General features: G+C 44.0%; 1 protein-coding gene across 1 annotated transcript; it reads right to left on the reverse strand.

Moving 5' to 3' along the window:
- Positions 1-1,075: 1,075 nt before the first annotated feature.
- On the reverse strand, positions 1,076-14,968 carry LOC148523550 (retinol dehydrogenase 7-like). The gene is made up of 4 exons (XM_088473128.1): positions 14,641-14,968; positions 13,454-13,712; positions 1,479-1,642; positions 1,076-1,305 (listed from the first exon to the last, which is right to left on the reverse strand). Exons 1-4 carry the CDS (start codon positions 14,966-14,968, stop codon positions 1,076-1,078), a joined length of 981 nt encoding a protein of 326 aa, XP_088329254.1.
- Between the last annotated feature and the right edge of the window lie 502 nt (positions 14,969-15,470).

Below are 15,470 nucleotides of genomic sequence, written 5' to 3' on the forward strand. Positions count from 1 at the left end.
AATCAATCTCTTACCTGACTTCCACTAAATAATCCACCTTCATTTCCCTGTGCTGTTCTCGGGCCCCTGATCTATTTTTGCTCAATGAGAACATTCTACAAAGTCATATAGTTTATTAAACTGACCTCCTGTCTTCCACTTCTGTGCCATGTTTTATAGATGTGTTTTTTTTTTCTTTTAAACTGCCATGTGTTTGTGCTGCTGCTCTGTCGTTTAGTTTAGCGTTTTTATCAATTTTAAAGAAATCCAAAACCAAAACACTGGGAGCTGAGCTCATCTCTAATTATTTGCGTCACTGAATATATATATTTTTTTAATGCTGCATAAAAATGACCTCTATATTTTACTTGGAAAAAAAACATATTTATGCATCTGTCCTACTCTGCATAGACAACGGATGCATCAACATGCCCTTTCTGAACTTTGTCTATGTGAAAATGCCCATAACAGCCCATTTCAACCTCTTCATAAATAGAGATGCTCTTGACATTTGTATACTCTGCATCAACCCTACTTGCATGTGCTCAATTTCAGAAGCACGTAAGACACACTCAGCAAACTCGGACACATTCAGTTTCATATCAGTCCCTGTTCTAAATGGCACCAAACCTGCCGCTTAGTAAATTTAGCACCTAGGATGCAAGATTTCAACCTGAAACACATTAGGCTTGAAGTGGTGTCTCCATATGTATATCCATTGAATTGTTTATTTGTGTCTAACTTATTTTTTAAAGTTAATTAAATAATTTTCATTCTTTATTTTTGATAGTACAATTTATCTAGATTTGTAATCTTGGAAACCTGTAACACTGTATTGTGACGTTTACTCGTCCTGCTGCTTTGAAACACGTATGTTTTGAATTTAATATTATTGCCATTTTATTTTTGTATTTTAAGCACGTTTATTGCACCTTTGTTATAGTGCAGTAGTTATGCGACATACAGTACTACATTATTGGGCACCTCCTATTTTCCTATTCACAGATCAATGTGAACCACATAAACAAAATTCTTTCTAAACATTGTTAGTGATGTAAATGCTGTTTAGAAATAAGAGATCCTATTATAGTGCTATTCAGTTTGGATGATAATTATGTACAAGTAGTTTGGGTGCAGAGCGACACAACACATAGTCAGATATGGCAGTAGGGAGGTAGGACAGAGGGAGGTAGTAGAGTTTGCAGTCCCAACCAGGAGAGTATCTTGTCCAGGGGTAGACAGCGGTCAGAGCATGTTCCATGCAGTCTGGGACTTTCTGAATTCTTGGGCTGGCTGATCCCGATATACTTTTGAGCCTCTTAACATCTGCAGGAGCACCAGACACGGGAGTTAAATATGTTACAATATTATTATCTTTATTACCTTGGGGTATATTTGCATTTTGTCCATCCAGCCCATCTTTACATACTATTATATAAGAAAATATGGACTTCTTTGTATTAAGGAAAAAATAATAAGATCAACACTTAATAACTTACATTGCTCATAGTAGCGCTCTCCATAGCTCTCCTTCACTGCTGTAGGGAGATTTTTCCACAGACGGCTCAAGTTATTTACATGCATGTCAGATGATATAATCTGAGTCTGAAATGCGCCTGGTTCTATGATGGAGACTTTTACCCCAAAGTCACGCAGTTCCCTTCTGCAGAGGAAAAATAAGCTGTTACTATGAAAGCTGGATGTATGATTAGGGATATCTGATATAGGTTTCCTTTTCTTTACTGAACAGTTTTTGGCTTGGAGACAACTGTTATGTTACATATATTGAGGGTGTAGAGCAGAGAAGTGGGTGGAAGTGCCTGTTTCTTTGATGGGTTTAACTGTACTTTGCAGAAATCTAATATCTGCAAATTAATTTGTTCTAGGGAACAGGATTGCCACCTTGTTACAGCAGGTGGGTATGGGCAGCAAGCCTCCCGATGATCTGTTGCTGGCAGGGAAAGTTCAAAATTACTTCTCTGCTGACTAGTGTGTACAACCTCATTAGCGTCAGGGCCCAGCGGGGGTGATGGCATCGGCACGTGCATACACACGTGCCGATGCCGGCAGTCATGGAGTGATGGCAGGGACCATGCTGCATTCGGTAGCATGGCCCCTGCTAACGATATCGCCCATCGGACCTGCATGCAGGGCCGACGGAGGATGTAGCTGACAACGAGTGGGAGCGCGCAACGTCAGCGACATAGAGGGTACACACTAGACCATGGGTCTTCAACCTTTGGCCCTCCAGCTGCTGTGGAACTACAAATCCTAGGATGCCCTGCCAAAGGTTTAGCATGCTGTTATATCAAAAAGGTGGCAGGGCATGCTGGGATGTGTAGTTCCACAGCAGCTGGAGGGACAAAGGTTGAAGATTCCTGCACTAGACAATGTGCCCGATATGTCACTCCAATCTGCAGGATCTGATGACATATCATCTAGTGTGTACCCAGATTAACAGTGAAGGTGCATCCAGTGCCTAGCAGGCAAGTCCCATGCACACTAGTAGCTGGGTGGTGCTAGTGCTCACTGAATCAGATTCTAGGAAGCTTACTTGTGGCAATCAAGATAACAAATAAAGAGAAATGATAAAATCAGTGGTAGTTGTAATGGTGGAGCTGCAGCACCGTCCAAAACCACCAGATGGGAGCAGAATAACTTAAGCCCCTAACTGTACCAGTAAAGGCTTCTTAATATTCCTGGGAGTCAGCAGGAACAGCAACATCACCGCTGGGGATCAGCGGCCTACCAGGTGTATCTGCCCACTTCCCAGGCTCCCATTGGCTAGTTGACACAGGAGTCTGGAGGGCAGACAGATACACAAGTGTATCAGTACAAAGGGCCTTATTCAGAGTTGTACACTATTACGACTGCAGCTGTGATCCCATACAAAATATGCAAATGTCACAACCATCGGGCTATGTACTGAGACACCCAAATGCAGCTCAGTTGCAGATCAGGCAGATTTTCTTGCAGTCAAGCAAATATCATCCATCTGCACATGCGTCTGAGTCAAATTGCACATGCGTTCGTTACATTACTGTAGTCACTCGCAGCGAGTACTTATTTGCGGTGTGATTGACAATCAAGGAGAATTTGGGTGTGGTAACGGAGTGTCTGCTAAAAACGCAGACATGTTAAGACCATTTAGATGGTGTGACACTTCCTACACCTGCAATCCCGTACCCAAAACATATGGCTCCGGCATCTCAGCTCTTGCTGCCATTCTGTGTCCTACGATAGACTCACTCAGACTGCTAACATCGAATGATCTGCGACCGATGCTGCATCTTTGTATGCAGATGCTTAGATTTGCAAAGACTCCTGTGGGCGTCTCAGTACATACATATCCTGGTGGCTGTGACATTTTTTTGCAGAGCAGCTGCATATGTGATCGCAACTGCGCTGGCAATAGTGTACAACTCTGAATCAGGCCCATCATTCGATGTTAGAAGTTCTAAGTAAGTCTCAGCCACTAGTAAGATCTGAAGAGGAAGTGGCCCATAGTTCCTCTCTGCAGAGAGCATCTTGTGGGAATGATATTCACTGGGGTAAAGCTTTCCTATGGTATCCTGCTGGAAAAGTACTGCTCCAGTGCCAATGGAGGATGCGTCCACCTCCAGTATGAAGGTTAGAGAGGTGTCAAGCTCTTTAAGTATAGTGGCCTTAGTAAATGCCATTTTCAGGGTATTGAAAGCCTAAATAATTTATGGAGGCCATTGTCTGTGGTTACTCCCTTTCTGGTGTGGACTGTTATCAGGTTTACTACAATGGATTAGTTCCTAATGAACTGCCGATAGTAGTTCAAAAACCCCAGGAGTCATTGTGTGGCTCAGAGGCCAGTAGGCAAAAGCCACTTTTTTATAGCCGGGAGATTTGCAGGATCCATCTCCATATTCATGATCGAAATGATGTACCCGAGGAAAAGTATCAAGGTACTGTATGCTAAAATGTACACTTGACCAATTTGCCATATAAGTGGTTGGCTCATAGTCATTTGAGCACCTTTTACCCTTTGATGGTGGATCATAAGGCAATAAGAAAAGATTAAAATATCATAATTAGACTAACACACAAGTACAGGAGATCTTGAAATATCTCATTCAAGAATCCCTGGAAGACCACCAAGACATTGCAAATCCCGAAGGGCATCACCAAACATTCAAAGTGCCTGTCCATTCTGTTAAAAGTGGGTCTTCCACTGATCTCCTTGTTGAAACAGGATTAGGTTATAGGCCCCCTCAGGTCTAGCTTGGTAAAGACAGTGGCTAATTTTATGTGGTTGAATAATTCAAGAATGTGTGGGATGGGGTGCACCTTTTTAATGGTTATGGTATTGAGACCACTGTAGTTGATGAAATGATAAGAGTACTCCATCCTTCTTGTCTACGAAGAGGAACCAAGTTGGTGATTTGGACTATTGAATAAATCCCTTTGCTATGTCTTCTGGATGTAGTCTGACATTGTCTGGGTCTCTGGCAATAAGAGTGGGAAAACCCTCCCCCCAAGGTGGGAACTTTCCTTGAACTAGGTCAATCCCACAGTCACCCTCCACGTCGGGTGGCATCAGCTTCACTCTAGTTATCAAAGATGTCTGAGAATTCAGAGTAGTGGGGTGCGGGGGGTGGGGGGGGTAGGTCATGTTGATTGTGATTGCCATGTAGCATATCATCATGGGATTACTCTTGACTACTTTGTTAAAGCAAAGTAGTTGACACTTGGTCCCCCATACATTGATCTCTGAAGAGGACCAGTCCAGTGTGGATTAGTGCAGACAGAGCCATGGTAGCCCTTAAATGATAGGGTGGATGGCTTGTGACAGGGCCAGAAAAGAGATGAGTTTGGAGTAATTGGTTCCTGTTTGTGGTATATTAAGACAGGCAAAATAATGGTGTATGAACATACAGCTGTTCTGTGAGAGAAAACAGCTTGTTTTAATATACCACACTTGTGACACGGAGAGTGGATTTATTTAATGTACACACAGCGCGGCATGATAAGAATATGAGTTTAGAACTGCATAGCAATAAATCCTTTATCATCTTTTGCCCTTATGCTAAAGATTACCAATGAATAAACATAAAGCTGTCTTGTTATAGTTGACGGCGTATCCTGACATAGGATGCACTCAGGATACTGGCGGGCGCTATCCCGCCCGCCGATATCCCGACACTTACATCCCAATATGGGACTAAAGATAGGCATTGAAATCCTGACGCCTATCATTAGCCCCACTATGGAATCCCGACATCCGGCTTACTGAATGAAGGTATGCCGGGTGTCTTAGCATCTAACCGAGGGGGGAGGGTTAGGCTTAGGGACCCCGAGGGGGAACTTAGGGTTAGGCAACCCCCGGGAGGGTTAGGGTATGGGAAGGGGGGGTTATATATATATTTATGAATTAAGAAATAAAAGTTATGTTTTATTTATCATTTGTGAGCCTTGTAAGAGGACAACTCCTTTTTGTTTCTTGAAAGTTTAAGTGTAGCTGAAGGATGGAGGATGCTGGCAATGAGACTCTTCCGGTTCCTCAAAGATCCAGCAGAAGACTATCTTGCTCCCAGATAAGAGAAGCTCACACCAAGGTGTGGCCTGATAGTAGTGAGATGATAAATGTTACTCTGGTCCGCTCAGAAATAAATCACAGGGGAATAATTCGAAGTGAATCGATACTTGATTGAGAAATCCTTGGCAACCACCAGTATCCCCTCCATATACTATGGGGTTGGGGACCTGTAGGTGGCATAACACTGCCCTGGGCAATAGAGGAGTAGTGCTGGCAGGTGGAACTGTTAAATTCCCAGAAGTTGTGAAAAGACGCTGGGGGAATTCCTCCAGGCATCGTGACAAGTTGCTTGGTTGTCCACCCATCCAGTGAGGTCTTGCAGGAGATCCATTGCAGATGGAGTTCTGACCATAGTCATGGCCTGATTATTCTTTGAAGCCTTGGGATTTTGCTTCTATAGGGGAGCACACCAAAAGAAGTATAGCTACAATACTCCAAAAGGCGTAAGCTATGGAATACCCTGAGGTGTTTAACATGATAGGCACAAATGCCAAAGGTACAGGTGAGTACACAAAGTGTGGGATATTGGTAGAGTGCCACAAGATATACAGTACAGATGTATTGGCACTATTTAGACAATAGGGTATTATGGAGGTGTTGACACTGTTTGGACAGCACGTAGCATGTAACAAGATACACATATGTGATGGCACTGTGGAATTGTGGAAGTGTGTATCATGCAATTAGAGGCACAGAAGTGTTGGCACTGTGGGAACAGTGTGTACAATACAATGAGAGGCACGGATGTGTTGGCACCATTTATCCAGAGTAATGCTGAGTGAAAAGGAATGGTAATCGAGGAGAAATCCTAGAAACTGAATCTCAGTAGACGGGATAACAATTGACTTTGCGTAGTTGATAGTAAACCCTAATTCTACCAGAAGAGACAGAACTAGGCTCTGGTATGCTCTCAATGTATGTATGTCAGAGCTTACTTAAAGGATATCATCTAAATAGACCATGCAATGTATGCCTTGCTGATGACGGTGGGATATGGCCATCTTCATTACTCTAGTGAAGGAATATGGGGAGTTGGCTAAGCCAAACACTATCACCGTCCACTGGTACAGGTGGTCTCTCCACCTGAACTGTAACAGGCATCTGTGGTTCTGGTGAATGGGAATTGAGTGGAGAGCAACTTGAGATCTATCTTTATGCAGTAACAATCTCTGGTAAGAAGAAATGGAAGATCCTGCAATCCTTCCATATGAAACTTTCTGTGTTTCAGAAAACCAATCAGAACCTTTACATTTATCACTAGAATGAATTGAGCCATTCTCTTTTGAGATCAGGAAAATATGGCATGTCCTGCCCTTTCTTGCAGGGTCTGCAAGTTCTATTTTGCCTTGCAGAAAGGCCATCTGCAATGTGTCATTTAAATGTAAACTGCAGTTCTTTTGTGTACAGAGCTTCTAATGAGGGAAAAGGCAGATTTAGGCCAAACTGAATAGTTTTCAACGACCATGCATCTGAGGTAATATGTGCCCATTTGTGAAAGCAATGTAACAGCATTATATGCCTTGATTGGACCAAGAGAAGGGGTTTGTCCCATGTTCTGCAGCTTGGATGTGAAATCTCCTCTTTGAGATCTGCTGAAACAGTGGAAGTTTAAGGTTGGGCCCCCGGCTGTGGTTGCTCACCCCGCCTGGAGAGAGGGCTTCTTTCTGACCTAATGAAATTTTGGCTTGAGGTCAGCAAATTACTTTCCAGCTTATTAACAGGAGCAGACTTCATTAATAAACTTTGGGTCAAAAACATTTTTATCAGTAGTAAGCCAACGAGCCCTGTGTAAATTATTAATGTAATTAAAGGATTGCCCTATAATGAGGGTTGCTCTACTGACTGCCTCGAGCATCTGCAATTTCATATTGGATTTTGTGCAAAGTTTCAGGAGAGACCTTATCTCCCAGTAAGCCATTCAGCATACAGTATCTATATCATGAGCAAATAAAGCAGGTACATCAGGTAAACCTGCATGACTGTGGAGAACTCACTTGTCATTGTTATGTGTGGCCTCTGCGGCCCTTTCCTGTCTGTATTCTGACTGTTTCCTAGCAACTAGAATGCTGGCTGCTATGTACAGCAGTTCACCTGTTTGGAATACCTCGTTACTTGACTCCAGCCTGATGACTCCTGTGATTGGTCTGTCTCCATTTCATTAGGGATTCTGGTCAGTTCCTTTATGTCGGTGATATTTCCTAGTTCTTGCTCTAGTGAGCTTGTCACATGGTCGCTGTACTCTGTACAGTTCCCAGTCTCTCTGTCTGTTCCTGTGTCCTGGGACCCTGCCACTGTATACAGTACCTGCATCCTTGAATCCTGTCTCAGTTCTCTGTGTGTAGTTCCTGCCAGTCATGCTCCTGTATCCTGCCCTGTATCCATGTTATGTGTCCATCCCAGCTCCGTGTCTGTGCCTTGCCAAGACCCTTCAGCTTACCTTCCGTGTCACCTCCGGTCTGTGTCCAGTCCCAGAAAGTCCCTGTGGATTCATGTTGCCAGTTTAATCATATCAAGTCCTTTTTCTGCTACAACTCCAGGCTGCATCCTGAGTAGGTGGCCTGCTACAAGTCAGTCCGTATCCGTTTAGCTGGTTCAGCTATACTCCAGCTAAAATCCTGAGTAGCTGGCCTGCTACAGTCCATTTGTATCCTGTCTTTCTGGTTCTGTGCACATCCAGCCTGTGTGTCTGTGGTTGCCTATTGGAGCAAAGCATATTCACCCCAGCTGTGTCTGTAAAATTGCAAGTCTGCAGTTTGGTCTATCAGTCCATCTAGCAAGTCCGGGCAACCGGAAACCCCCCTGTGTTTGCCTATGATTGCCTTGCCTGCTGCTAAACTCTAGGTTAATTTCTCTGTTGATCCCTGCGTATTTCATGAGCCCCATTAGCGAGCTCTAGGGGTCTCATGCAAATAGTGCAGGTTCATACCTAACAGTCATCCTTAATTAGAGCTGAACAAAAAAACAGCTGAGTGAGTTTAAACTTTAAACACCTCAAAACTTTCTGATAAGGCCCAGTGTGTGGAGTACAGTTTATCTGGTAGGGTTCTACCTGGTAGGGCTACTTCTCCCCTTTTGGAAGAGGAAGCTCCCAGTCAGCTACATGCGGATGCCTTTCAAGAGAATCTGACTTCATATGGCATGATCCTGTAATACATGCTTAGGAGGTCCCTTTTAAGTAGCAAAAGGCCTTAGAAAAATGCCAGCTAAGGCCTGGAGTGCTCTGCCTGCTATGTGTGTGGTCTGCTATGGACCTTTAAAAGTTCTGCCTGCTTCAGCAATACCAGGGGAATTGCTGGTCTGCCTAAACCAGCTTCCCTGTGAGACAGCATGAATGTAAAGTTATTTTTTATTTTGCATTTTAGTTTCAATTTAGAAATCCCAAAACTTGTCCTCTCTGTGGGGTCTATTCATAATCACTTAATTTCTCCAAGAGCAGTTGAAAATGCACATTTTCACCTGCTTTTGTAAAAACTAAGTTTTGGGACTATTCATTAGAAAGGTAATTCAGGATATATCACAGAGATGTCCTGCTTACCTTTCTCTCACGAACTGGCCCACTGTCCCCATATACTTCTATGGGGACCTAAATTCATCAAGCACTGAAAAAACAATATTTTCAGACCTTGACTGCAGGAGCATTTGTGATACCCTAAACTATGAGTTTATTCACAATGTAATCAGACAACATAGTATAACAATAAAGATGGCAATAGTGAATCCTTTCTTATGTTTATTTTATTTTTCAGGAACCTGCAGATCACTAGCGAACTCTGAACTTCGAACCTGCAAACTATAAATGGGTTTTTATGCTCTAGTGGCAATTAACAAATGACTAATTTTGCAATTCCCCTAACATCTCTAAAATATATACAAAAACCTCACGTGAGTATGATAAATGGACAAGGTTACATCAAGAATACAATTGCAAAGTTTTCTATACACCTTTTTAGTAAAATGTTTTCCTCACACTACTGCACTTGACATTTTTTATACAATGCTAGTTCAGCGCTGAAATAGTTAATAGGGTGCATCCTTCGTTGCCCGGGATATGAAGAACAGTTCTTAAACTGTTCCAGCTACAGTACTTGTCTGTATTTAATGCAATACTGTAATCCTCTGTAAATGATCCTGCTGCGATGGTGTTGGTATTACAGTCAGTTCCTTCTCTGCTTAGCAACCTTAGTTCATACTCATAGTATTACAAGTGCTGGCACTGAAGTGTCGCCCTAACACTGCTGGTAACTGTTGTACCTAACCTACAATATGCGGCATCAGGGGGTTAATTTTACTATTATGATGCAGTCTATAAACCCCAAGCTGATCTCTGAAGGGACTGCTGTGCATATGTAATGGTGGACAACTGTAGGCCTCCAGTTAATAGGCGCTAATGTCACTGAGTGTCTATTTGTTGAGGTTGCAGCAGTTTTCTTACCCCTCCAGTATCAGCTCTCAACCTCCAGCTCCTTTACAAGCTCAGTCTCTCTATATTTCCGCAGCTCCGCTTGAGGCACTCCCTTAGGGGTCATCTGACACACCCCTCTTATGCTGATTATTCTCAGGAACCTCTCTGGATGATACAACTTGGTCCCATCGGATGTTCCCTGCCTCAGAGACCTCCGCTGCTTATCCCGGAGTACAGCCGCTGCCCTCAGGTAAGCATCAAGGCAGCGCAGCCCCTTCTCCTGTCAAGCTACCTCACCAACTGTACACACCAACTGCCATTTTTCTCTAGTTCAAATCCTTGAGCATGCTACAGTACTCACTGGTCCCCTAACGTCCACAACCACTGAGGGGGCAGTGCAAATAGTCCTTGAACCTTAATGAAACCAGTTAAATCAAGTCCTATATTAGACAATGGCAGGAGTCACATTAATATTTTACATTTTCATAGAGGCACATCAGTGTGGGTAGGAACACAGGGTGTTGGTGGGGTGCCACACATTCATCATCTTCAGATGGCGTTTGCTCCTGCTCGCAGCGCACACCCTTTCAGGTCCCTCCTCCCCTGACTGGCTCCTTCCGCCGGGCGTTGGGCTTTGTGCACCTCTGTGAACTCTAGTTCACACAGACACACTAGGTCTTCCGAGTCAGACTCAGCAGTGCTGAGTGTCACTGCTTCAAAAGGAGCATTGAAAGCCTTCGAGGAGACAGCTGATTTTCGAGTAAAGCTGTCTCCACACCGGAGCAATGATGAATTGCTCCAGCGCTCGCTGCGAGTAGGAATTTTAATTATCACACCCTGATAATTAACATAATGAATAGATCCCTATCTGAGACACTAAGGCCCTGATTCATAGCCGGACGCTCTGACCAGAGAGCTCGCTCTGAATCAGGGCCCACCTCCATAAATATGGAGCGTCCTCCTGGACGCTCGTATAGCTGTGGGTCACCACCCACAGCCTATACGAGCGTGCAGGATGATGGTCGCAATGGTCTTGACCATCGCGACCATCGCCAGTGCGAGCAGAAGCCTGCGGTTGAGTTTCTCAACCGCAAGGCCAGGAGTGATTTTGGCTCTATCAGAGCCAAAATCACTCCCACTGACATCACTAGTGATGTCAGTGGGGCCGGCTTCTGACGGTAGGCGTTCCCTTGGGAACGCCTCCGTCTGGCAGGCACGTCCACCAAAGGGGGCGTGCTGTCAATCAACATCGACAGCACGCCCCCTTTGATCAGACACAACGAGCGAAGGAAAGTCCTTCGCTCGTCGCGTCTCGCGCATGCGCACGACGGAGCTCCCTCCGTCGTGCACTTGCGCAGTGCACACCATCGACCCACTTGCGAGCGGACAGCCGCTTGCGAGTGGGTCTGAAGCAGGCCCAAAGTCAAAATGATCTAAATCATGTTCCGCCTAATAATCTGAGGTAAAAATCTGTTTTTTGTGCTACAGAAATGTTTTTTGGATATTTTCACCTTTATAATTAATTTCCCTAAGATGGAAGAAAAATAGAATACTTCCACTATCCTTTTAGAGGGATTTTAAGGTCCATTGTCACCTTAACAGGAGAGAGGTGCAGGAAGTCAGTCACAGCAACTGACACAGCGTCCTCCATCTCCAGCGCTGAAGCAAAATCTGATTCAGTAATCAGTAGCCCCATCCAGCTGCTAGTGTGCATGTGACCTGTACATAGCCTAGCCTGCTGGGTAGGTGAATATTCACCGTTAGTGTCATCAGGAATGTGATTTAAAACTTTCACATTCCCTGCCAGCAGCGGAAGGTCGGGAGACTTTTTGCCTATACCCACCAGCTGATGCTAGGTGAGAGGCCTCCCGACGAACAAATATTAATATATCAACTTCTTTCTTTCTCAGTGTATGCATTGCTAAATGGGCCAGTTTGAAATTTAAATGAATTGGCACAGCTTGATGCCTTTAAATGTATGGCCAACTCAATTGCTAAGATATCACAATTCTTTTTTAATTGTAATAAAACCCAATGTGTTTCACCTCTAGTATAGGGCTCTATTTACTACAATCCGCATATTGAATGCAGATTGTAGTGTGATATTATCGACTGAAATCGCATTGTGAATTCAGGCAATATCACAGGGATTTACTACAAATCCCTTGAAGGGACAGAGCTTGCGATAAAGCTCTGTCCCTGCGAATCCCCTCCGCACTCTAGTCACGGTATTTTCTGAAAAAATACAGTGACAAAGTGCCCGCGCATGCGCCGACCGGCCGTCGCTGCTACCCCCCGGCGCTAAGCCCCGCCCTGGTGCTAAGCCACACCCCCTCGATCGTGGGCCCCCCCGCGACCCCCCCTCTCTTAATTACACTTACCTGCATGATCCGGGCCTCTGGTGATGTCCTCCATGTCCTCCGGTCAGGTGATATCCCATACTGCACTGGGCCCGATCACCTGATGACCGGGCCACAGTGCACTATGGGAGACCAGCTGACCGGAGGGAGGACATCACCCGGAGCCCCGATCACCGGTCCCTGGAGTCAGGTAAGTTAATTTTTCTTTTTACTTTTTTTTTTTTTTTACAGTAATCAGCTTGAAACACAGCTGATTACTGGGACCAACTCTCGGCTCTGCTCTGCCTTTTAGAGCAGAGTAGGAGTCTGATAAGCGGGGGAGACCCTGGATAATGCCACCTCCAGGTGGCGTTATTATCACAGGGCTTTCCCCGGTATTTTTTCACAATTTATTTTTAGTAACTCTGGTCGGATCACATTTCCCATTACAATTATGGGAAATGCTATCTGCTTACTAAAAATAAGTGATACTTAGGGGTTGGAGTAGAATTTTACAAATTCTACTCCAATTGCCCTGTAATAACTATAGGTGATACTAAAATAATGTGAAAAGGGTGTGAAAACATCCTTTTTCACTTTATTTTAGTCAAAATAATGTTAATAAATAGAGCCCATAGACTTCGTTAGGGGGATTAATATAGTGTTAATCCCCATGAAGAAGATTTCCTCCTGCATTCATCTCACCGTACAGATGTGTACACTTACAGTACAGTACACCTATACACAAATCACAGACTTTGCTGCTAAGACACATCATACTTCTTTCCATAGACTTTTTCACAAAACATGAGTCTTATTTGCATTGCTAGTGTGACAAAATTACAATGTACAGGTACCCTGGACACTGGTGCTGGCAGTGCATGCAGCTACTGTGTCCTAATCAGATGCTAACCAGTGTAAAAAGGCAAAAGACGTAGGGCAGCGCCACGTATCATTGAGCTTAATCTGCAACCTTATACCTGTGTGACTTTGCATGAGGCTACAATGTAAATAAGATTGCCATGGCAGAGCGTCAAAGTCGTGTTATGTGACTTGCGCCATGTACACCTGTACCTCTTTACTTGAGACACAGGTGATGGTTTGCACTTACACATACAGTACAGTACTCAACCAGCAGTGTCTAGAACACAGATTATGGTAACTCACCTTAGGCTGTCTGAGAAGGATTCCACACCATACTTAGAGGGGCAATATCCTCCTTCAATTGTAGTAATTCTCCCTATAGCACTGGATACATTAACAATGCGTCCCCGGGCCTTTCGGACAAGATGCAGCAGGTGCAGTGTCACATTGATGGTACCGAGCAAGTTCACATTCAGAACCTTCATAAAGTCTTCAATTTTTTGCCACTCATTAGGGGCAAGTGATAAACTACAACCAGCATTATTCACCAAGCCCCAGAGTCCTGCAGTACATAAAATTGGAAGTTGGAAGATAGAATCATCTATAAAATCACATTAACTTTATTTCTCAGACACTGAACGTTTTTGATCAAATAGTCTTGTGACCTTGTTGAAGAAGATTGTTATAAGTTAGATGTACATGTCATAGTATGTACATATAAAGGTAGTGCAGGCAGTGGCATCATTGGGGTCAGTGACACCCAGTGCGGCAAGCACACCCCCTCTGGCCAAAAATGGGGTTGTGGTCTCATGCGGAAGAGGCATAGCCATGTGGCACACACCCCCTGTTTCATCATTTTAGGGGCATGCTCAGCACTCCTGGATTTGTCAGGCTGCTTCTAGAGACTCTCCTCGCACAGCTAGCTACTCCTTGTGGCCGGAAGCTAGCGCTGCACAATAACAGTGCAATACCCGGCTGCCAGTCACTGAGGAGGAGCTGGCATTTTGGTGTCACCTTTAGGAGGGTGACACCCAGTGCGGTCCGCACCCCAACACTCTTTTAGTGCCGCCACTGAGTGCAGGGTAGACTGGCAGCAGAATAGATGCAGTTTGGTTAAGGTGTTCTAGGTTTGGAATATAAGGGGCACATTATATTTAATCCAATGTTAAATTGCAGGAAAAATAGGGAACACAATTTTCACCTACCTGCCTACACTTTATATATACATTTATTACAATCCTCTGTCACCTTTGCATCTCTAGTATGCTGCAATAGTTTTTCCATATTACAGATTTATGGGTTAATGCAACAGTTTCATATTAAAAAGGAATAGATTATATTAACAGAAAAACATAAAGACACTGACAATAGTAAATTGAGCAAATTATTACTTTGTACTTGCATTTTCACTTCGTACTCTACCCTAAAACTTAATGATGATTATATGATTAATACAATAGGACTGGAAAAAAAAGAAAAAAAAAAATCACCTGTATTTCCAACAGCACTTGCTACCCACTTGGCAGCAGAGCTCACACTTTCATTGTCAGTAACATCCAGTATAACAGTCTGCAGTCTGCTGGAGGTCTCCTTCTTCAGGTTCTCAGCTCCTGTCTCCGTCAGACAGGCAGCCAGAACCCTCATTCCACGTCTGTCCAGCTGCTTCACCAGCAGGTTCCCAAATCCAGAGTCACATCCAGTGATGAAGACATATTTATCTGTGAGATTCTCCAGTATCTGACTCTGTCTGTACCATCTGTACAGGAGGATGAGAGCCAACACCACCAGGACAAGGAACCACATGGTGAAACATGACATTTTTGTCCTGTAATAAGAGGGATTTTTTTACTAACAAAGATTTTTTTTTATATTATAAAGTGTATTTTTGTCAAAAGAGAATAGTACAAATAAACATAATTTCCCCTTTCAGCAGAATGTAATTTTGGAGCCCAGTAATGCCAGCTCACCCACGCAGCACCTTGCAAAAGATGTGTAGCCCTAGTGTTGTTGGTCACAAACTGGAGATATGTTGGGGTGCTATTTTGAGGGGAGGTCAGTGTTGTGGAATGGAATATGGAGTGGGTGCAGCATTGGGGCAGTGCGTGCATTAGTACCAGCAGTATTTACATAGAGTGGTAGTAGCAATGGTGTAGTATATTCAGGGGGAGCAGTGCTAGGAAAGTATTTTCAGGGGGCAGTGTTGGGGCATTTCTTAAAGGGGGAGCAGTTTGTGGGCAGTATTCTGAGGGGGAATCAGTGTTGGGGCAGTTTCTGGAGGGGTGAGTAGCAGCTTTCAGTGGGGTGAGCAGTATTAGGCAGA

The sequence above is a fragment of the Taudactylus pleione genome, unplaced genomic scaffold, assembly GCF_031769625.1.
Source record: "Taudactylus pleione unplaced genomic scaffold, aTauple2 ptg000130l, whole genome shotgun sequence".
Classification (NCBI taxonomy): Eukaryota; Metazoa; Chordata; class Amphibia; order Anura; family Myobatrachidae; genus Taudactylus; species Taudactylus pleione.

Bases quoted from the DNA above. Each gene is read 5' to 3' on its own strand.
- LOC148523550 (XM_088473128.1), bottom strand. From the start codon at position 14,968: ATGTCATGTTTCACCATGTGGTTCCTTGTCCTGGTGGTGTTGGCTCTC. The intron at 1,643-13,453 runs GTGAGTTACCAT...TTTCCTCTGCAG, and splicing joins TCCTTCTCAGACAGCCTAAG to AAGGGAACTGCGTGACTTTG. The intron at 1,306-1,478 runs GTAAGTTATTAA...GTGCTCCTGCAG, and splicing joins AGAGCGCTACTATGAGCAAT to ATGTTAAGAGGCTCAAAAGT.